At 37.9% G+C, this 23,679-nt stretch overlaps 2 protein-coding genes across 3 annotated transcripts; both read right to left on the bottom strand.

The window, feature by feature from the left end:
* Positions 1-554: 554 nt before the first annotated feature.
* On the bottom strand, positions 555-5,995 carry LOC141435828 (uncharacterized). Its single transcript, XM_074098658.1, has 5 exons — positions 5,811-5,995; positions 4,163-4,310; positions 2,765-2,888; positions 1,839-2,024; positions 555-756 (listed from the first exon to the last, which is right to left on the bottom strand). Exons 1-5 carry the CDS (start codon positions 5,879-5,881, stop codon positions 584-586), a joined length of 702 nt encoding a protein of 233 aa, XP_073954759.1. The 5' UTR covers positions 5,882-5,995; the 3' UTR covers positions 555-583.
* A 7,640-nt stretch (positions 5,996-13,635) lies between these two features.
* Positions 13,636-23,270, bottom strand: LOC141435827 (ragulator complex protein LAMTOR1-like). 2 transcript variants are annotated; one of them, XM_074098656.1, is made up of 4 exons: positions 23,077-23,270; positions 20,275-20,417; positions 17,000-17,204; positions 13,636-14,896 (listed from the first exon to the last, which is right to left on the bottom strand). In XM_074098656.1, exons 1-4 carry the CDS (start codon positions 23,182-23,184, stop codon positions 14,804-14,806), a joined length of 549 nt encoding a protein of 182 aa, XP_073954757.1. In that variant the 5' UTR covers positions 23,185-23,270; the 3' UTR covers positions 13,636-14,803. The 2 variants fall into 2 exon arrangements, with proteins under 2 accessions (XP_073954757.1, XP_073954758.1); XM_074098657.1 differs by lacking the exon at positions 23,077-23,270 and adding an exon at positions 22,684-22,841.
* Between the last annotated feature and the right edge of the window lie 409 nt (positions 23,271-23,679).

Below are 23,679 nucleotides of genomic sequence, written 5' to 3'. Positions count from 1 at the left end.
ATGTCTCTGTACTGCTTTTGGTGATCAATAAAGAATATTTGTATTGTATTGTATTGTATATACTACGAGGCGCAAAAAATCGAACTTCGTATCTTGCTGTCCCGCTGACGCTAATAGAATTTAATACGAGAGTGAGAGGGACGGTAGGATACAAACTTGGATTTTAGAATTTCGTAGTAGCCCCCCTGTTCGCTAGGATTTTTCGACGTTCGAACCAGTGAGCAAGAATCACTACGTTCGAACGGTGCAGACCACGTGCAGACTGATCCTGGATGATGTGGCAACAAAGCTTGCTGGACTAAGTACAACAAACACCACGTCGGGTCACGATTAAAACTTCGAGCGTTTTTTAGATTATCCGATACGATATCGGGGCAAGTAAAATGTATGAAATACGATTCGATATCGAATCGAATAATCTGAACAGGAACAATTTTCATACATTTTACTTGCCACGATATCGGTATCGGCGTCCGATACCGGTATCGGATCGGATAATCTGAAAACGCTCTTACACGTACGTTGATGTGACTCTTTAGAAATAAAACTAAATATCCACGGCAAACATTTATTATCCCTCCAACTAAATGTGCATGTAATAAGTGTAATAGTAGGGGGTACGCCAGCGGCCAAAGTGGGGCTCCTCGCGCGGCGGCCCGAAGGGGTTCTTGTCGAGGATGACCTTGCCTAGGAGGCTGTGGGTCGCCATGTACGCGGAGTCGCCGGTGTGTATGCGCAGGATTCGGCGTAACTCCCCTGTAGAATAAAATGCAAGAACGATGAATCGTCGGAAATATTTCACCTGCTTACTTGGAGAGTGAAGTATAGAAATACCCTAATTTTTTTCAAAATTATCTACATTATGTATTAACGAATTACCTATTTATCATAATCTTTAGACGGTCGCTAATCTACAAATACTTGTAGGTATCTACGCTGCAAGGAGTCGTCAAACTTTGGCCTCGGTGTGTTCCCACTGGTTCCATTGACAGTACTACTATAATAGAGTTCTATAATAATACTGTCAATGGAACTAGTGGGAACATACCCTACTGACTCAATCGCCATAAACAACTTAGGCGGTCGCTCAATCAACAAATACTCACGTTGTAAAGGGTTATCAAACTTCGGCCTCATAAACAGCGCGCTCGGTGGATCCTTATACTTCTCCTGGCTCGAATTCCCGTAGGAGCTTTACTGACTCAATCGCCAGCAACAACTTTAGGCAGGCGCTCAATCAAAAAATACTCACATTGCAAAGAGTCGTCAAACTTCGGCCTCAGACAGCGCGCTCGGCGGGTCCTTTTACTTCTCCAGGCTAGGATGCCGCTAGAGGCTCCTTTGTCTCAATCAGCAAGCAGCAACTTTAGGCAGTCGCTCAATCAACAAATACTCACGTTGCAAAGAGTCGTCAAACTTCGGCCTCATAGACAGCGCGCTCGGCGGATCCTTATACTTCTCCAGGCTAGGATGCCGGTAAGGGCTCCTGTGTCTCAATCAGCAAGCAGCAACTTTAGGCAGTCGCTCAATAAACAAATACTCACGTTGCAAAGAGTCGTCAAACTTCGGCCTCATAGGCATCGAACTCGGCGGATCCTTATACTTCTCCAGGCTAGGATGCCGGTAAGGGCTCCTAGGGCTCAATCAGCAAGCAACAACTTTAGACAGTCGCTCAATCAACAAATACTCACGTTGCAAAGAGTCGTCAAACTTCGGCCTCATAGACAGCGCGCTCGGCGGGTCCTTATACTTCTCCAGGCTAGGATGCCGGTAAGGGCTCCTGTGTCTCAATCAGCAAGCAGCAACTTTAGGCAGTCGCTCAATAAACAAATACTCACGTTGCAAAGAGTCGTCAAACTTCGGCCTCATTGACATCGCGCTCGGCGGGTCCTTATACTTCTCCAGGCTAGGATGCCGGTACGAGCTCTTCTGGCTCGTGTCGGGGATGTACACGTCATCCGGGAGACGTAGGGTTTGCAGCGCGCGCGCACGTCGCGCCAGGTTCACTGACATGAAGGGGAGCTCTATGGAAGAGTTGGGATTTAAAGTGATTATACAGTAAGTATACGGCTTATTTGATCGATGTAGCTGCGTCTAGGTCGACCTTTTCCTCTACTCCCCTTGATTTTTCCTTTTAAAATGGTCGGTGTCGCGTTGTATCAAGAAGTCAAGAGGATGGCTCGTAGAAGAGATGAGTGGAAGATACTCCACCGACAAGACTGTCACTCTTAAGTTTGAAGAATATACGGCCACCAGGTGTACCACAAAGTACATTTACTTGCAATGTAGGTGGAGCTACAGTCGAGTTCATAAACTAGTCAGCAAAAATTTGATCAAAAATATCTGAACACGCTTCTACGCCGTAAACGATAGAGTCGTGCTCATATATTTTTAATTTTTCCTCACAAGTTTATGAACTCAACTGTACCAATGTACATAGGGACGCTTGGGAAGTACGGCCCAAGCTCTCATTCTGAGAAGAGATTTCTACCTTTCCTCTTTGACTGGGCTATGGCGTGCATTGAGTAGGCAGCAGGGTACTTAGACAACGCTGGTGGCGTGCTGCTGCGGCACACACTATCAACTACCTAACCTAGATTTGACCCAAAGCACTCCAATGTGAATGGGTCTAAATTAGTCGTGATGCACTTAAATTTGAAAAAACTTTCCTCCATCCCGCTCAGTGCAGTGGTCAAATTTTGGTAATCAAAAATATAAACCGAAGAAGTGAGACCATGGTTAGTACAAAACGAGAAGGAGTCACCTCTAGAGCAGTACTTGGTGAGGTACTCGGTGCGCTTGAGATCCTGGATGTCGTGTTCAATGGGCGTGGGGTCGATGTCCTTTGACATGTACATCTCCGTCAGCTTCGGCTCGTCTTCTTTGAACTGGTGTCAAAAACAATAAATTTATAAAAATCAAAACCCGACTGCGTTAAAAAATACTAAAAAGAAGAAAACAAGACGTGGACGTAATGGTCTGGAACTCTGTTGAGTAACTTACTTAAACTTCAACAGTCGGGACCCATTAGGTACTAAGAATTTATAACCTGGTCGCGATTTGAATTTTTGCTTTGTTGGGTTTTGATTTTTTAAATTTACTGTTTTATTTCATACTTTTTTGATATTTTTGTGAAAACGGTAAATAAAAACACATGACTTACATATATTTTTGTAATCAGTTTTTAAATCCATTTATTTTGATACCCTACTCGATAGGTTTTCATAAAAAAAAAATTAAGACAAGTTTCGCGCCAAAAAACAGCCATTTAAGAGGGGACATAGGAATAGACATACATACGTATGTATCAAACCCGTATGGGTCAGACACATAACCCTGCTTCTTCGCAGTCGGGTAAAAGCATTATTGATTGTTCCATATTTTTGATAGGAACTTGCTTCAAAATTGATAGACCACTATTTATTTAGCTGATGGTAGGGTTTGTTAGATTATATTCCTATAGTTAATCCTTTTTTCTTTGTAGCAAATTTTCATTTCGCTTTTTTCCACTAAGGTAATATTTCCAAGTCTGCTTTTTTAATGAAGCTTATTTTCACATTCGCGTTTATTCTGAGTCGCATTTTTTCCAGTCGCGTTTTTCCCCAATCCCAATCGAAACAGTGTCGATGGAGCCCTGGTATCATCTAGCTCCTGTTTCCTATCGAGTCTTATGTATTCCAATAATAAACCACAAAACCAGGCTTAACGGCTCATAGGTAGGTTTAGGTTATGTTAGTTTTGCATCGGCCCGAAGCTGAAGGGCCAAAAGCACCCAGGATAGGAGCTCCGTCGAGACTGTTTCTGTACCGATTGGGATTGGGGAAAAATGAGACACAAAAAGAATGCGAATGTGAAAAAGCTTCATGAAAAAAACAGGAATATTATGGGAAAATAATCTAACAAATCTGTTGTTTCGGCGTGGAGAGTAAGACAACCGGTGAAATTACTGGCACTTGAGGTAACCCATCTTAGCCTCTAGGTTGGCAACGCTTCTTCAATACCCCTGGTGTTGCAGATTTTTATGGGCGGTGGAGATCTCTTACCATCAGGAGACCCACATGCTCGTTTGCCATCCAGTCGAATATAAAAAAAATATTAATGAGCCCGCTCCGCTCGCGGTGGAAACCGGGCTTAATATAGGTAAGCGTCTTTTAAGATTTACCCGTTCCACTGCCTTCTTGTAGTACTCGAAATCGACCGGGCAGAGCACGTCCGGGCTTTTGCGAGGCGCGTCCTTGGCCTTCAAGGAGTCCCGACTCAGCCCAACGATCATGCAGTTGTCGTCCACGGCTTTACGGCGAGGACTTTTACTGGCGTATAAATTACATAGCAGCTGTTACCACGTACAGTCGAGGGTAGTACTTAAATCACGTACCAGGGTGGAACCTTTTCATAACCAATTTCGCTACGATTTCTTTGACAGATGTATGGGATGTCAACATGACATTAGTAGTACTTACAGTCTTAGGGCCTAAATATCTAGACAGTCATAGCGTCAAAAATATGTAAGTATACTTACATTGAGGTTATGTTTATGGCATATAAAAGTTTAGGTGTAGATATTTTTGACGTCTTGGTAACGTACATATATATTTATGCCCTTGACTGTACAAAGATTCCACGCTGGTTCGTGAATCAGTTTCCTGACTGTACCTACAACCAGCACGAATATCTGACACAGCAAAGTCCTACATAACCAGTCCAACCCCGGGTCCAGCGGCACTCGTAACGAAGTTTCCCCTACATTAGAAAAATGTGCCCGTGCCGTGAAATTCGAAAATCGAAGTTCGTATCGTACCGTTCCTCTCACTCTCGTATTAAACAGTATACCTAAGCGTCAGAGGGACGGAACGACACGAACTTCGATTTTCAAATTTCGTAGTAGCCCCGCTGGTTTTAGAATAGGACAGATCCTTGCAGTGGCGTAGCTAGGTAACTTAGGGCCCTGGGGCAAATAAAAAAATGAGGCCCACTGCTACTATCAAAACTGGTAAGGTTTTTGAAGTAAAAAAATAAAATCATTATATATACAAATACTTTAAAAATGCTAAGCAACTTTATCATCAGCTATAAAGCAGAATGTCGAGGGCCCCCTGAGCTTGAGGGCCCCGGGGCACTGCCCCGCCTAGCCCCTTGGTAGCTACGCCACTGGATCCTTGACACCTTACCAAGGCTACATCTTCCGGTTCGTGGTCTCCAATCGAAAACTTTTCTACCACAAAGGCTAACCTTTGTACCTATAATAATAATAATAATAATCATATTTATTCAGACTTTTCAATCCATTTTGTTAGTAATACATAATCACTTATTGACTAATGTTAGTAGCGTTCTATGTTAACTTAACTTAATTTAAAATAATAATAATAATAATGTCAAATTCACATGTCACGTATAAACCACCTATACTTTGTGGTACTTGGCTGTACTGTATTTACTGTTGGGTCTATAGGTACGCAGGTAAGGTAGGTAGATCAATTTTTTGTAGGTACTTCGTTGCCATGGTAACGTCCCCTGGACAAAACCATGGTTTTAACTCATGAGTTTCCATATGTTTACTGTGGTTAAGATTCATAGAGCGTACAATACAATACAATCACTTTATTGCACACCAACACATTATAAGCAGTACAGAAAACAAACAATTTTGTTGTAGTTACATAACCCCATTATTTTATAAACTATAACATTAGTAGCACATATTAACAGTTTTTTTATGAAACTCTGTCATTGTTATTCACAAACAAGAAAAAGTTGGTTGATCCACCTACCTACTACTTTTTAGAATAATCACCAAAATCTTAACTTACGGTTTATCTTTTTTCACGAAATCGACCATGTACATAGATTGGTATTCTATTTCGCCGTCGAAGACCGACATTTTTATTTAATTATTTTATATTAAAAATAACTTAAAAACGAGGAAACAAGGGTACGAAGAAAAAAAATAAAGTTCTCGCTCAACACGTCCCGTTGACAAAATGTTTTTTTAATTTTATTTTGAGATAATAGGTGAAACTTGATGGCCAGCCTTGAATGCCATGATTCATGGACAAGAACCAAATAAAATGAATAAAAACTTCTCTTACAACCTGAAATAATATTTTCTACATTTGTATATTTAGTTAGGCGATAAAAAATAAAGTAGGTATACCCACTTACAAAGTTTTCCATTCAAATTGACCTAGATCATAATATTCCCTATTCATCCATCACGAAAAAAATAACTTATCCCTGATCAGAAATAAGCACTAAGAAAATATAGCGGGGCGCGGTCGCACTGTAACGGCAGTAGGAGTAAATATGAGTGATTGTGGATCTCAAAAATATATCTGCTACACCCTCTATTACCATAGGAGTAGAGTCCGCAATCGCTTATCCCTGATCCACTTCTGCTGCTCACTGCACTAGGTTGTTTGAAACCACTAAAATACTAGTCAAAACAAAACTAGTTGTTGTATTTTTTATGTAGTACTTGTGTTGTGTTGTCTTTGTTGTAAAGGTAAAAACAGTAAAACAAAAATTATTAGAAATAATATATTTATATTTTATACATTAATCATGGGCATAACAAAATAATCGTAATATTTGCAATTTTTCGAACGATAAAGAACACAGTGAAGATACATTTTACACAGCCTTCGCTTGAAAGATAATTCCAATAATAAAAAAAAAACAGTAACAAACGATTCAGGCTACGTACGCACTATGCGGTTAGCCCGCACCAAAGAGTATAAGTACCTGGCCCGCACGGTTTTAGCGTGCCGTCCCTCTTCAAAGTATCGCTTGAGAAAGAGACGGCGCGCTCAAACCGCTCAGTTAGCCGTATAGTGCAAACGTAGCCAAAGAGATAGAAAAAACGTTCGTCATTTTAAAACGTAACCCTGGCTTCCTACAGTAGACTTTCTTTTGTGTTACGATATGTCTTAATGACACCCGTAGATCGCAAAATGAAATTTCTCGACGTATAATAGAGTATGTCTCAAAAAAAGAAACAGTCGCTATCAGATATAAACATCGGAATAATAAATACAATAATCGAAATTTCGGTGCGGCCAAGGTGATCAAAAATATCGGATCTTGAACTCTAAAGCCTTAAGAATAGAGTGCATGTTCCAATATTCTAGACCACCTCGCCCGCTCTAAAATATTTGATGGAGACTGAACAAACCGAAATTTTAAATTCAAACAATACGTATTTTCAGTTTTTTTTTTTGACAAATTCTCAATATAGACCCTAAATTATCATTGAGCACTGACGAAATGACGATTTGTCAAATGACGAGCGTTTCTCCGACCCTTCCAAAATAATCTTATTCATATCGCGACGCTGCCCTCTCCATTCGATGGGATCAATTCTACAACGTTCCTCGTATGAAACTAAATACGTTTAATTCTTTAAAAACTAAAACTCCACTGGTTTCCACTAGAAAAGTCCAAGAAACGTTATAGCTTGCTGCTCACTTTTATGACAAAATTGTTAGGTAATATACAAGTGTAGAAAAATGGCATCAAATGTTGAAAATCAGGCATACTTTCTACGGGATATGTGGACCGCGACTACCTTTATTTAAAGTCTGCTTGCAGAGTTGATAAGTATTATGATATCGTCTCGGAATAGCGACTATCGCTTAATTATCGCAAACTGTACGACTGGCGGCGTTTGTCACCGCACGCACTGAGTTTCGTGGTTGTTGTCAAACACAGCCAGGCGGGCGAGCGTAAAGGTAAATAGGGTCTATAAACAGTAGAAAATATGTCTAATGTAATTAACAGTGAATCATTCAAAACTGTTAAATAATTAAATTAAGCTTTTCAACTGTAGGACACTTCTATCATGCATAACAAATATTTACTTATTCGACAACGTCCTTGTATTGCGTGTATCAAGAGAAGCTAGCACGCTAAGCATTTATTCGACTGTTTTTTTTTCTTTCTTAATTATGTAGACTTGTTATACGCACGCATTTACAAGTTCCCTCCCTTAAAGTGGTTTGTAAAGATAAGTAAAGCCAACTTTCGTAATAAGAACTTCGTGACAACAAGCTACACACCACATAAGCGAAGTTAAATGCAAAGCGTGCTACCTTATCTGTATTTATATGGTTGAAGAAAAAAAAAGTACTAATTCTTATGACATTATAAGACAGTAAGGGCTTGTTTCAGCACTTGTCGACTAACTTTAAGTGTCAGATAAAAGTAATGCAGCCTTTGTTTATTCGGACAAAACAAACAGAGACGGCATCACTGATATCCGTTACTTAAAGTTAGTCGACAAGTGGGGAAACAGGCCCTAAATGTCCTCCAGTTGTTGCATGATATAATAATACACTATACATATGTATAATGCCCAGTTTAGATCTGCAAGAAAACGAGTTGCTTTGGAGGCCGTGGAGTAAATGAGTTTGAGGAGGACAATCGAGCGCCGCAATACGAAAATACTCTATTTATTAAACCAAGATACTAAAGTGACAGTATGAAATGTCAAATGTAAACATAATGTGACCAGCATAATACGAAGTGCTGCTCTCTGATTTCGGTTTTCAATATTCTTGCAAATAATCGGTAAAACATAATATTTTATGGAAACAAAAATAAAATTAAAGCATTCAATATTCCACTTTCCATAAGCATTGAGCTTTAAGGCTTTTGCTTAGAATCAAGTTAAATTTAAGCATCAACATCTACAAAAAGTCAAAATATTTCCTAAACGGTGGCATTTTCATTAGACCCATTTTACCTTTTTTAGAATGTCTTAAGTGCCCCACGTGTGTTAGTACATCACAGATCCGTTCATATCTTAACATTTTATACGTTTATAACATAGGTACTTACCGAAACTTTTCGGTGATTACCGGTTATGGCACATCACTATTTATGCGATGTAAAAAACAGGTAACATATGAAAATTCATTTTAGTATCTTGGTTTAATAAATAGAGTATAATACAACATATAATAAACGGCACGAAAAAATCATATTCATCTCTTCCTCTTGCTTAAACGAGCGAGACGGAAATAAGATTATGGGTTCTACTTCCATGCTGTATACATTTGTCATTTGTCTTTCAGGTATAAACTGGGCCTAAATAAGCATCTATGTACGCTATCTATTTACAGTTAAGCTACGCTCGATCAGTCATCGCATATAATTTAATTACATTAATTTTAATTATACATTCCAAAAATGATAAAACGAATACAAACATCAATATCTGGGTACATAAACTTAACAATTTAAGAATTAGAACGTTTTCATGAACAAAAGTTTGATCAAATGGATAAATATAAAACTTATGAAATTCGTTTTAGTTGCACAGCGTGATATTAAATGTGGCTTGCTCATGTTGAAATAGAGTGAAAGAGTTAAAGTTTTCGTGTTTCAATCACAGCATGTATTTGAAAGTTTATTAAATAAGATATCATAGAGAGATATATCCCAGAGACGGAGATAGGATATTTTTTATCCGGGAAAATAACAGTTCAGATAAACCATGTATGACGCCGTTGTTGCGTAGCAACCGATATTTACTACGAAAACTTAACTCTTTAATATTACTACCGATGCCACGGGTACAAACTAATTTTAAATAACTTAAAATACAATTTAAGACACATTAACTTCAAGCTAGTTGTGCTTAGGCTGCTAGTTTACATAGATATAAGAATGACAGACACGAAATACTGGTAAATGATACAAAAAAGAAAGTACACTAACATAAAACAAACATACATAAAATAATCTTGAAACACTACTTACTTATCATTCGGTTACTAAAATATTAACTATATTTTTTCAAGACATGGGCATGAAAATAAAAAGTCTACGATTTGATTGAAGGGCGTCCCCATCCGATGGTCCAGAAAGTTGATATGGAGAATGAGCAAAGTAGGTATTTATTGGAATTGGTGAATTTATTCGAGTTTCGGTTTCGACGAACAGGAATGATCGATCGAACAAGTCAAGTCAAAGACTTAGAACTTTGGTTTGGTTGCTTTACATTTGGTAACTTTTTTAGAATCTCCCCCTTGCCCCTCCCTGCTCCCCTCTGGGGACGCCCTTGATTTGATTGGTTTTGCGTAATGGACAACTCGCCACTTGCATCAAACAGTGGCTCGCAAGTCTCGTGAGCCCTATGGGGAAAGTTAGTGGAAAAATAATGTTGAACATTGGCCCTCAGCCGATTCAGTCACTTTTTAAATTTATTTTGACTGTGAAAATAATTTATATGACAACTGACAGCTTGGACTTAATGCAAAATTAAATTAACGGCGACGTTAAATTAGAATGCATTTAGGTACAGTCAAGTGCAAAAATAAGTATCTATCCGAACCACTCAAAAATTTATATGTTACATATTTTAGAAACTTTGAATAAGTTTATATTTTTACACTTGACAGTAGGTTGAAAGAAAAAAGTTTATGAGTAAGTATTACAAAATATGAGGATTATTAAACATCGAATTTTGCGTGAGCAGATTTCTAAACGTTAAAAGAAAGATAAAATAAATTAGAGAATACAACTGGACCATTGAGAATATAGCTCCTATGGACAAAATGTGGTATTTTGGAACTTTTATGATATTTTTGGGCTTGAAAACGAACATACCAAAGATGGCTATGAACAGTCTACTTGTTTGTTTTTACACCATATCAAACCCAAATCGTGAGCTTAGTAAGACGGATTTGATTATCAATTTCACACATTTCTATTATAAACTAGAAACGGGATGTAAAAAATTACGTAAAGGATTGGTTTACAATTAATTTTGTCTGGAGCAAAGAGTTTGCATGAAATAATTATGATTTCAAAAGCAGATATCAAAACTACATTCACATACGAAAATGTTTGTAGCATAGTTTTTGTTTTCAATGATGCATGAAGGAAATCAGTATCCTATTAGATTTTTTACAATGTTATGAGTTACCGAAATATACACCGTACAAACATTTAAGGCAAGTCTTAACGACTCATATGAGTAGAATAGGATATTACAGTTCATACCGAACTCGACTTTTTTTACTTTATGCAACCTCAGTATTCTGAAGAGAGACAGAGTGAAGGGAATGTGTGTGTGAGAGAGAGACAGCTGTATCACTCCTCAACCCTTCGCGCTTGTCCGTTATACACTAGAAATGTTTTGCGCAGTCATGAAAATAATTTTGGCACAGAGTTGGCTTTCAAAATGGATGTTTAAACTATACTCACCGGCACAAAATTTGACCCACGCTTCATACAAAATTACCTATTCTGCATACATTTGAGGGCCACATTTTTTGCCGCTTAGTATATAATAGAAAATAATAAGCTTCCGCATGCCGCATGCCACATAATAAGGTTCCAGTGGTGTGGGCTCCATAGAAAACCAGCGTTACTGCACATAATGTGCGGCAACACATGCTGAGAGGAGACCCTTTTTGGTATCCTGCCGTGTCACCAAGTAAAATAGTGTTAGTGCTAGTTTTAGTCTTAGTTTTAGGTGGTACTTATGGAGCCAAAATAAACCTTTCTTTCTTTCTTTCTTTACAGTCAATGCGACTAGTAAGTAACTGCTGCAAGTGGCACATATTATGGTGGCGACGAGTCAAAGCTGTTAATGGTTGTGTGGCTACTATTAGTGCCAGCTACTAGTAACCACAGAGCTGGACACAAGAACAAGAGCCGTTAATCAACTGTTTCAGTAACGGATTAACGAATTTAACCATGGGGAATGAATGAAAAATTTAGAAACGCTTCTAATTAACAGAAAATTATATCAGATTTTTAAGAAGCATCAATTAATTAAAAAAATGAACGAGTTTTCTTTACCGCCAAATTACGGCAGTCCGGTCGGTTACGGGTTGTTCCATAGTCCAGAATAAAAAACATTTAAAAAAGAATTTATGTGTCTTTGATTCGATCGTTTTGACAGGTGACACTCTTTACCCGCAACTTTACTGACATGAGCTTCTATGGGTGTGTAGATGAAAAACAGGGTCGGTATTTCCATGTCGGTATTAAGCCGGTAAAGCCGGAACTTTTTTAATGTTTTCTATTCTGGACTATGGAACAACCCGTAACCGACCGGACTGTCGTAATTTGGCGGTAATGAAAACTTTCATTTTTTTTTAAATTAACGCTAAATAAAGCATTGATCGCCACGGTCGGTAAAACACGACAGCTGAAAAAAGTGCCACAGTGGCCGTGTCGGTATTTCGTGGCGCATATGGAACGATTTTCAGAAAATTTTTTTTGTCGGCTGTGGCGGTTAAAAGGTTAATTGATGCTACTTAAAAATCTGTTTTTTTTTGCTGTTAATTAGAAGGGTTGTTCCTATCGTAAAAAAAAGTTTCAAACGTTTCTAGAATTTTCATCCATTCCCCGTTCAGGGTGTCCACTACAAATCCTAAAAAAATATCCCTGACTTTTCCCTGATTTTTACTGGCCACATTTCTAAGTTTCCCTGACCAATCATGTACATTTTAAGGCAGGTTATATGACACATATGATTTTTTTTTGAATACCCGAGATACTAAGCTAGACAATGATGATAATTCAGTGCACACCGAACATGACATGTTCACTTTTTCACTGACTGTTTTTATGGTGCCACTCTTTAATACGTCGCCTGGAACGACTGGTGTCAAAATATCGAGCTAAATTTTGGGAAATCACGAGTTTTTTTCCTAAATCTAAAACACATCCCTAAACATTTTGTTAGAATTCTGCTCTTCATGTCATTTCTAATCGTATATTGTAATCTGTATCAGAATTGTATGTTGTATTAAATTAAAGTAACGAATCGTACTGAACTATCGGTTTGTTTACTTTGCGAATTAGAAGTACTTAAATATATTTACTAACGGTAACAAGCTCGTCCATAATAGAACTAAGAAGTACAAAAACAGAACCCTCCTTTTTGGCTTCGCTGCAGTCAGATAAAAATATTAAATTAGCATTAAAATACTCCTAACCGCCGCTACTATCAGTCATACCAATTTACTATCATAATTGTTAGTAAAGTGGGGTCTATTACATTTACGGAGAAATTCAAACTCTAGTTAACAACACCGAAGTTATAGGTCGATTCACAAAAGGTATCACGTATTAATTGAATGAGTGCATGATAATGTCTGTGTGGTTGATTCAATTAGTGATAAATATTATAATCTCCTAAGGCCTGACTTTTTCTAACTGATATAGTGCTTTAGACCTGGATAGGTGTCATAAGTTTTCTTTAAGTTATTTAAACATATTTAGGGGCTGTTTCACCATGCATTGATTAGTGTTAACTGACGGTTAAATGTGATGCCGTCTCTATTTGTTCGATCGAATAGACGGAGACGGCATCACATTTAACCGTCAATTAACACTAATCAATGGATCGTGAAACAGCCCCTTAATGTACTTGTTTCATTGAATAATTTCGAATTTGTATACGTCGGTAGTTGAAGTTTGATTTGTTCTTTATAAAATACGCTAGAACTAAGGATATTAGGCCCCTCTTCTTCTTCTCTTTTAAAATATGGCTTTTCTGTCCTAATTAATAGGACAATTTCGCCAGTGTCAAGGTAAACTCTCTTTGAGAGGGACGTTGTACGGTAATTGTAGTTTTTGCAACTTGATAGCAAAATTCCAGAAACCACGTGTTGTTAGACACGAGAGCAATATAGAATTTTGGGATCACTGTTCACTTTTAAGGTTAATCGCCGCATAAAACGCTATCAAAACTATACTTCAACTAGCCAAAGAAACAGAAATAGCAAAATTAGACATTGTCCACATCCGCCATCTTTGAATGCTACAAATCGAATCCCTTAGGCCCCTCTATAAGAACGACCATCACAGAGTGACACGTGACGTTGCTTTCGTTCAATGCATTCATGCCACGTCTTGTGAATCGACCTATACTTGGGATCATTTGGCTTCATAGTTGTAACCCCCTCCTTAACTTACCTACAGTAGAGTGTAAAAATATGTACTTGTGCAAAGCTTCAAAAATAACTCACGTTCTTGGTACATATTTTTGAATATTTCATATAGATACATAATTTTACACTTGATACATATATACATATTTGCATATCAAGAGAAGGCGTCGCCTCTGTATATGTTGGAGTCGCATATGTATGTGGTAATACATCCTTGGAAGTTATAGTGTGCCTGCACACTAACGCATTATACATTATATGGCTTCGGATCGCAAAACACTTTTTCGGAAGTTGCAATTTCATAGAAACATGTAATTTTAGAAGGAGCACTATGTACAAAAATGTAGTTCCTAGTAGATACATTTTCAAAACATAGATATTTTTTTTTTTGTTTACATGGAAATTTTCCATAATGTGCATTTCCCTAAATGAGAATTTTATCAGTTGCTTTTTTTTAATAGTACTGTATTTTTTTTTTGTTTATTTATTGTTATTTTTAATGACTTACTTATTTCCATGAATAATCTTGTTTTTGTATAAAATTCCAGGTACGACCTTTCTGGTGTATATTTTATGAAGATTAAATTCGGGAAATGCAAGTTTAGGAAAAAAACAAACAAAGGATAAGTAGTAGTACTATTTTGGAGAGTGCACAAGTACAATTGGACGTTTAGGAAAGTGAGTTTTGCGATCCGAAGCTTTCACAACTTACACAATCAAAAGCCACGCGCTCCTGATAATTGCAACCAACAAAAAGTTTGAATATTTAAATAACTCGTTCTACATCATACTAGTACAAACGTGGATATTAGGGTCCCATAAAAAGAAAACTTTGGAAAAGTTGGTGTCAGGGCGAGTCAGACGGAGCTCCGGGGCGCCAGCGGGTCTTGACGCTATGGCACCCGGAATGGCACCACCAAGTCTTCGTGGTGCTCCACTCTAAGCTCTGATATGGCTGCTGCAGCTTTTTTAACTGCGTTCGCTATCTGTGGAGCGAAAGTTATTTGTTACTAGCCTTTCTTATTAAAACTTAAAAACTTGTGATTTTCGAGGATGCGTTGCAAGGAATGTTTCCCATGAACCAATAGAAACCGTCCGTGGAGTTGTTTCCAATAGAGCCGTGCTAAGCGAGGATATTTAAATGAAACGTTTCTACACATTCCTCGTAACACATTATCGTACATCTCTGGTGAAAACGGAGCCTAGCCTCAGTAGGTACACAACCCTTACAATACTGATTAAAACCCTATCATCATTGGCGAGCCTGGGTTTAGTGAACATGGCGTTACGCTCCGCCAGCGGCAAGTCTCTGAGCAGACGCGACAGAAGAACCGCGTTTCAGTACACAACATTTAGGGCCTGTTTCACCACTTGTTGACTAACTTTAAGTGACGGATATCAGTGATGCCATCTCTGTTTATTTTGTCCGAATAAACAAAGACGGCATTACTCTTATCTGACACTTAAAGTAAGTCGACAACTGGTGAAACAGGCCCTTAGTAAGTCGACAACTGGTGAAACAAAGGCCTACTTTGAGTAGGCGCGACGGTGACAGCGGACGCGCTCGCTATATGCGTCAGAATCGAGCGCGTACGGCGCTAACGTGTTTCAGTACACAACATTTACAATACTAACTAGATCCCTATCATTAAAAAAAAAAATAGTTTATTGAAAATGTATCGCATTACAAAATTGCATTGCCGTTGGTCCCACACTAGGCAAAGCCTGTCACGTGGCAACCGGGATTCGGGTACAAAACTCTTTACATGATTTAGCTTAAAACTTAAAAGAAGAAATCAATGGCAAACCCAGGTTTAGTGAACATGGCGTTTCATTCCGCCAGCGGCACCTCTTTGAGCAGACGCGCTCGCTATACGCCTACGGCTTGAACGCGTTTCAGTACACAACATTTACAATACTAACGAGATCCCTATCGTCGGTGGCGCCGGCTTGATGAACATGGCGTTCATCTCTGTTAGCGGCACGTTCCTGAGGAGACGCGGTGACGGCGCCTAAGGGCCTCCGCTAACATACGCGAGTGCACCGCTTGGGGGCGCGGCGTGCTTGTTTCACGTCATCTAATAGAGCAGCGCTGCGTTAAATTCAAATTAATTTATTTCATTTGGTTTCAAGTACAATAAAATAACATTTAAATTACATTGAGTCTCACTAAAATCTACCAAACAAGGCATGCGAAATTTAACAAAGAAAGACAGCACCTTAAATCTATATATAGTTTAGAAAATCTTGTACAGACCTATAAAGCACTTATCAACCAGCCACTTTTTTAACATTATCTTAAATTTACAGAAGTTTGGTCTTTTATTGTGTGAGGTAGTTTATTAAAGATCTTTATTTAGACGACCAGATGGTCTAATGGGAGAACCTGACTACGAAGCTTGAGGTCCCGGGTTCGATTCCCGTGTCGGGGCAGATATTTGTATGAAAAATACGAATGTTTGTTCTCGGGTCTTGGGTTTTTACTATGTATTTAAGTATGTATCTATATCTATATAATTATATTTATTCGTTGCTTAGTACCCATAACACAAGCTTTGCTAAGCTTACTTTGGGACTAGGTCAATTGGTGTGAATTGTCCCGTGATATTTATTTATTTATTTATTTATACACATTATGTAGCTGTTTTTTGCTACAAGTGACAATTTTGCCATCAGTACATATGAATTGTTGCGATACTGAGATCGTAAAGGTTTTTTTCTACATTTCCTTAGCACGACGAAACAGATGTTCATTTAATATACAAATATGCAATGCATGCATTGAAAATATTACTAGGTAGAGTCAAAATCTTATATTCCTAGTTAGGCGGGTCTCTGGCTCTATTGAAACAGCACGCCGCGCGGGCACCAAGCCGTGGACCACCGCGTGTTATTGGTGCCCCCAAAACCCCAACGCGTTTCAATACACGACCAATACTCACTATATCCGGGTCCCTATCATCATTAGCGAGTCCGGGTTTAGTAAACATGGCGTTCCTTTCCGCCAGAGGCACGTCTTTGAGCAGGACGGCGGCGGCGGCGGACGCGCTCACTATACGCACTCGGTACACAACATTTACAATACTCACTAGATCCCTATCATCATTAGCGAGACCAGGTTTAGTGAACATGGCGTTCCTCTCCGCCAGCGGCACGTCTTTGAGCAGGCGCGGCGGCGGGGGAGGCGCGGGCGCGGGCGCAGCGGCCACGCGCGCCGTGTACGCGCGCACGCGCTCGCTGTACGCACCCGGCTCTAGTGCGTACGGGCCTAACGCGCCGACGTCTATCACGTTACTGAAAAAAATATATACGCCCATGTTAATTAATTGATACAGAATAAATTAACAAACAATTAGAGTGCGTGCGTATGTGTGAATGTTTGCTCTTTCACGCTAAAACAGCTGGACGGATTTGGATGAAATTTGATACGTAGATAGCTGGACAACTGGAATAACACATAAGCTACTTTTTATACCCATATTCCCACGGGATAGGGATAAAATATCGAAATCTCAACAGCTAGATTTGATTTGTTTTAAGTGCAAAGTTTCATTAGGTACCTACTAAAACTAAAATACTAAGTATTAAAAAATACTGTAGCGACAGTATCATCGTTCCGTTTATCAGCCTTCGGATACGGAACCCTAAAATGCATAAGCATTTCTGATTAATAGCTATTTTTATACATACAGCAACAGTGTCGGCGGAGTTAATCGAAAATTGTTTTGAGCTTATCAATGTGTTAATTGTTTTTGCTTACATATTGTTAATTAAACAGAGAATAATCTTTGACCTGCAGAGCTTAAAAGTAAAGTTAAAATAGTTTATCATTTTCGAGAAATGTGGGCTTTTTATTTTTTCTACAAAACTGCCAACCTTGTGTAATTTAAATTGCAGGTTCCCGAGTGAGTTTATTTTTTAAATTTTACTTAGTTCTCATAAATAATATTGTGGTCTTTTTTTACGTTGTATAAGAATAAAGACACTCAAGCGAAAGAGGATTTATGCTTTGGTTCTTTGGCGATGTGAAAATAACTTGCTAATAAAATGTAATAAAATCAAACCCAGTAATTTATTTAATTTTGACACGTTGCTTTCAGATTTTAGCCATCAAATTAATGTGTGTGACAGAACGTTATAGAAGGCTTATTTAGAAATGTCAATTTGAATGGTATCTCTTCCGAAAGTAAAAAAAAGTATATATATTAAAATTTTGACGTACCTGTTTTTTTACTTAAGCGTTAAAGATAGAGAGTCAATTGTCATTTAAAACATATACTTAATTAAGCTTAACATAATGAAAAAATAATAGTATATTAAAGTTAAATAGTTTTAGAGATGTCATATTTCAATATTTGTTCTTTTTTCTGCGGAACCACAAAAAAAATTTCATCCAAACTTGACACAATTACACTGCTAGACGTAAGTGACTGTAGAAAAAAAAAACTAGTCATAATATTCAATGGCATTTTTGCTTCCCTTATCCTGCTATGGCCTAAAGTAAAAGTAAAAAAGTCAAGGTAAAAGGTTTTCTTAAAAGCCTGAATATTACTATCACTAACTATTAGTAGAGAACATCAGTATAGTTGATATTGATAGCCTAGGGCTAGAATTTATTAAAAAAAAATAACAATAAGAATGCACTTATCTATTGTAAACAATGAGGCAATGTTTCATTGAGCTCTATTCTTAAATTACTACTGTAGTACCTACGCACGATAAGTTATCAGTGCAACTACAGCGCTGGACAGTCTGTTTAAATACGGAAGATCGAAGTTCATCATCATCATCAGTCTGAAAATATCTACTGTTTATCAAATTCAAATCAATTATTCAGGAAATAGGCCGCAATGGGCACTTTTACATGTCATTTTTTAAACTACCAGCGCTTTCAGAAATACCATCACTGCAAAGAAGAATGCGCCGCAAGAAAGTTGGCAGAAAGTGATTTTTAGGGTTCCATAGTCAACTAGGAACCCTTATAGTTTCGCCATGTCTGTCCGTCTGTCTGTCTGTCCGCGGGTAAGCTCAGAGACCGTTAGCGTTAGAAAGCTTTAATTTGGCATGAATATACATATCAGTCACGCCGACACTGTGGTACAATAAAAAAAGTTGAAAATAATGTACCTCCCATAGGCGTAGTGGGGGTGTTTTTTTTTCTCGACTAACCGTATAGTGTGGGGTATCGTTGGATAGGTCTTTTAAAACCATTGGGGGGGGTGACTATGAAAATGTTTCTATTCAGTGATCTGTTTGCGAAATATTCAACTTTAAAGTGCAAATTTTCATTGAAATCGAGCATCCCCCCCCTCTAAAATCTCAACTGTTGGGTGGAAAAATTTGAAAAAATTCAGGATGTTAGTAAATATATAAAATTTACAAGGAAAATTATAGCGGATAATATTGCTTGAGAATTATTAGTAGTTTAAGAGTAAATAGCAGCCTAGGGTATAAAATATACCGACGGTTAAGAATCAATAACACCTAACTATCATGCTAAAAGGTGGTAGATAGACGGTATTGGTTCTTATCCGTCAATACTTTAACTTGGAAGATTCCATACACAATACGAAATCCTTACAAAAATATTATTTGATTTTTTCGTTATGGCTACGGAACCCTATCCTGGGCAAGTCCGACACGCTCATGGCCAGTTTTTTCAAAATAAAATAATTACTAATAAAATACTTAAAACTACAGTATAAAATTAAAGAAAAATTTTCAAAAAAAGAATAATAATGCAGGGATATATGGGGTCCCTTAGTTACAAAACTATATCTACGTTCAATGGAAGTGTAGACTGCTTCCACCGTCATAAAAAAAAGTCTGCAACTCTAGCTGAGTGCGCTGAGTGAACTGACGCTTCACTTAGTGGTATTCCTACCAACAATTCTTTTTCTGGGTCTTGCCTTAGGGTGTACTTGGACCAAAAATGTTTTCCAAGGTCTGATGACGAGCAGTCAGGCAGGTTTACTATTAAAGCATATTTTTAGTTTTTTAAAGAAAGAAAGAAAGAAAGAGTTTATTTTGGCTCCAAAAAGTACATAAAACTTAGAACTAGCACTAAAACTATGTTACTAGGTGACACGGCAGGATATCAAGCATACACTAAACTATTAAACTATTGTCATGTCATTATTTAACATAGTTAATAGCACATATCTCGAAATAACAACCGTTGGGCTTAAGAGTCATGTGGCATGGTTGTTTTTAATGCAACATCAATGTAAACCATGATGTAATTTTCGGGGATTCCGACGGGTATTTTGTAAAATCCCGGAATTTCAATTCAACTGCTGTATCAAATGATATATGTGTGTAAGTCACACCAGTATAAGAAAGCATGGGAGGCCCGAATACTCACGTGGCAGTCTCATGCAGTATCCTGTTGAGTGCGCTTTGTTCGTCGGGCTTGCGTGGGGGCGCGGCGGCGGCGGCCGGCGCCGGCGTCTCCTGCGTCTGCTCGCTCACCTCTAGCAGGTGTGTCCGCTCGTTTATTATGTTCTCCTGGAAGTTGAGACAATGTGGTAAGAACAACTTAAACTTACATCAGTGTTACACAAACACATAACAAAAGGGGAAGTTTTGGGGCGGGGAGCCAATGCCATAGCCTCCATATTTGATCTAATTTGAATAAGAACTTTTTCACTCATGTGTGAGAATTTAAGCCATGATCAAAGAGTGAATTGTGGAGCTCATACAGAGGCAGATGCATGTACTGGGTGATTTGTGAGACATGAGCAATTGAGCATGACCAACCCTACATCCTCAGTAATTGATAATGGATTGTTCAGTCATATTTAAGTTATAATCAAAAGTGTGCACTCTTCACACTTTTAATTACAGAGTGACTGTGCACTTAGTAAATTCTTGATGATTCTAACTGAGCATGAATAATAATATTTTTTTAAATACTAGTATGATAAGTAGCCTGAACTAAGTAAATCTGGCAGGGTAAGTCTTGCTCAAATAACCCTGTATGTGCTAAGAATATGAGTATTTGCTCTGGAAACACAAATGCTCAATACATATTGAAATATGATAGCATGGCGGATGGCTCGCGTCTGTGATCGAGTTTAGCCCGACATGTCACTGTACTCGGTTTCGGGCGTGAGTTGTCCGTTATGTTGTCATTTACAATGAGTGAGTCTCACGGTAGTTTCATGTTCAAACTTCAAGTCTGTCTGACCCAAGATTTTTCATAAAATGAGCGATTGACAGCGGCAGATAAACTCTGTTGAGTTTTCGCCCGCTGATATGATTATTTTTTTTGTTAAATTATTATGGTTTATAAATAAATTTAAAAAAAAATGTATATTTATTTTAGTTGCCAAGTTTCCAACCAATCTCTTATCAATGGGGTAGCTGACACCATAAAAATAACATTGACTGTATATGACATCTAGTGATTGCAAAATTTTAACCAATATCTAATAGTTAGTCAACTGAGTTGGCAAAAAAATAAAAAGGTGAAATCATGACATACTTATGTGTTGCGATACAAAATCTATGGGAGAATCATATTTAGAGAGCTTAAAAAAAGTATGTGGGTTGATATAAGTGTAATCATCCTCATTTTGGTAAATTGTCCATCATAGTTATAATATGTGAAATTAAATCCTGAACTTAATGTATGGAAACCGCAAATTTGGTCCAACAAATTTCGACAAATAGGTCAAGGTGAGCATTTTTTTTTTGTTATTATGTTCTGCAATCAGTGCAATCACTTTTAGCAGATATGGTGCATGCTTCTCTCATTCTGAGTGCGTCCCCCAGCGAGGACATATCTACTCGTAATTCATTACTTCATAGAATGTCTTTTCTTTTAAGGCATTTAACGTAGTGGGTAACTGTGAGCTGTCGTGCAAGGGTATTGGAGTGGGTCTCGAGCTGTCCCCTGTATCTAGTCTTAATGCTAGTGATTTCTTCTCTCACTGTGGGCATTTCCAGATGTTCATGGATCTCAGTCACATACCAGGGAAACTTGCTGATTGTTCGGAGAATTATGTTCTGCATTCTCTGCATTTGCATGATGGAGGAGTTACAAGCAATACCCCACAGTTGAAGGCCGTACGTCCATACTGGTTTTAGGATTGTTTTGTATACTAGTAATTTACTGTTTGCTGTTTCGGCCGAGCAACCACTTGAAGCATTTATATTTAATATTTAGTTCATCTCATTTCTTCTTGATGATTCTTACTGAGCATGAAACACTAATTTTGGATTACAATTTAAATTTCACCCTGTAGTATTTTAAGTTGCATTGCAATTTACAGTACATCTGATTTTAATTTTCACAATCATTTATATTAATAAACGATAATAGTATTTCTAAGCACACAAGCTATCATGCCATTCCGATGGCATAATCAGATGACTAATCTTTATCAATATGATACCTAAAAACAAAACAATCCTTTCTTAATCACAAAAATAACAGTTACCCATTCATCGCATACTTCCATTTTCTGCATAAAGCAGACATAAAAAGCTAAGTACCTACAGCAATATGATGCATCCATTGTATACTTACATGGAAAAAACTGCAGCACACATAATTATAACATACCTACATCAGTTTTTGCAGCAATATCATGGCATTTACTGCCTTATAACAAACATGATAGGTACTTAGCAACTGCATTATTCAACATAACAGGTTACCAACAGAATCAAAAACAAAAGATCTAACACTGTAAAACTTAGTAGGCACAATAAGGATGATGAAATTGCTCAAATAATGGACTTAAAAAATGAAAATAAACATATTTACTTCCGGATCACCCACACAGGAGATCAGTTTGGACAACCATCTGTCACAACTCATGGTAGGTACAAAAATAGGGTTTGACTTAAAGTTTGTTTATGCAATGAAAAACACATATAACACAAGCACAAGTGCACTAGAAACACACTGAATATAGACATTAGTAGTTTCCACTTCCACGTCCAGTCCAGTAATCCGCAAACTACGCCGATAAAAAGTCACTCAACTAGGAATTACTGATAAAAATTGACACAGAAAAAACTGTTACAATCTGCCCACTATTGCTAAAAATAATTGTTTTTTTTTTTATTTACTTGACTGTTGACTAACTTAATTAATTGGTACGTTTGATATATCATGCAGATCTAATTTATTTTACACCCATATCGAGAACTTTACCTGCGGGTCAGTTTCTTTGTGACATATACTGTAACAACAACCCATGACTGCGTTCTTCAGAGAGTCGAAGCATGAATGCAGTAGAGTATCCTCCTCGTCCGACTGCATAAATATTTGTGTTACTAACTTTTGTGGTTAAAAATAGATAGTGAAACTTCTATTTCGTAGCGGTGTTCGTTCACACACAATGACAAAACGACACCATGACGTGAAATGTCAAATTCTAATAATAGACGTGTTTTTCTGAAGATAAACATTCGTTTTAAGCCCTCCAACAAAGAAATTCTTTATTTCTGGTAAGTGAAATATCTGAATGAATACCAAAAACATTTTTATAATTCGTTAATATGGAAATTTGCGAAACAGTTAACAGACAGGGCTACTAAGAAACAAAACTCGAAACTCGAAGTTCGTATCGTACCGTCCCCCTCGCACTCGTATTAAATAGTATAAGTGTCAGTGGGACCACACGACACAAACTTTGAGTTTCGTAGTAATAATAATCTCCCGGCCGTATTCGGCTACAGTGACTACTTCCTACTGCTGAGAGCGGCGCTGGTGTGCTCTCAGGTGACTGACGTATCCGATCTTGGCAGTGAATGT

Source organism: Choristoneura fumiferana, chromosome 15 (genome assembly GCF_025370935.1).
Source record: "Choristoneura fumiferana chromosome 15, NRCan_CFum_1, whole genome shotgun sequence".
Classification (NCBI taxonomy): domain Eukaryota; kingdom Metazoa; phylum Arthropoda; class Insecta; order Lepidoptera; family Tortricidae; genus Choristoneura; species Choristoneura fumiferana.
The sequence above is the reverse complement of the archived record's forward strand: the minus strand, read 5'-3'. Positions and strand labels throughout refer to the sequence as shown.

Bases quoted from the DNA above. Each gene is read 5' to 3' on its own strand.
- LOC141435828 (XM_074098658.1), bottom strand. From the start codon at position 5,881: ATGTCGGTCTTCGACGGCGAAATAGAATACCAATCTATGTACATGGTC. The intron at 2,889-4,162 runs GTAAATCTTAAA...TTTTGACACCAG, and splicing joins ACAAGAAGGCAGTGGAACGG to TTCAAAGAAGACGAGCCGAA. The intron at 757-1,838 runs GTGAGTATTTGT...TTTATTCTACAG, and splicing joins GTTTGACGACTCTTTGCAAC to GGGAGTTACGCCGAATCCTG.
- LOC141435827 (XM_074098656.1), bottom strand. From the start codon at position 23,184: ATGCAGTCGGACGAGGAGGATACTCTACTGCATTCATGCTTCGACTCT. The intron at 20,418-23,076 runs GTAAAGTTCTCG...CTCAACTTCCAG, and splicing joins ACAAAGAAACTGACCCGCAG to GAGAACATAATAAACGAGCG. The intron at 17,205-20,274 runs GTGAGTATTCGG...TATTTTTTTCAG, and splicing joins ATACTGCATGAGACTGCCAC to TAACGTGATAGACGTCGGCG.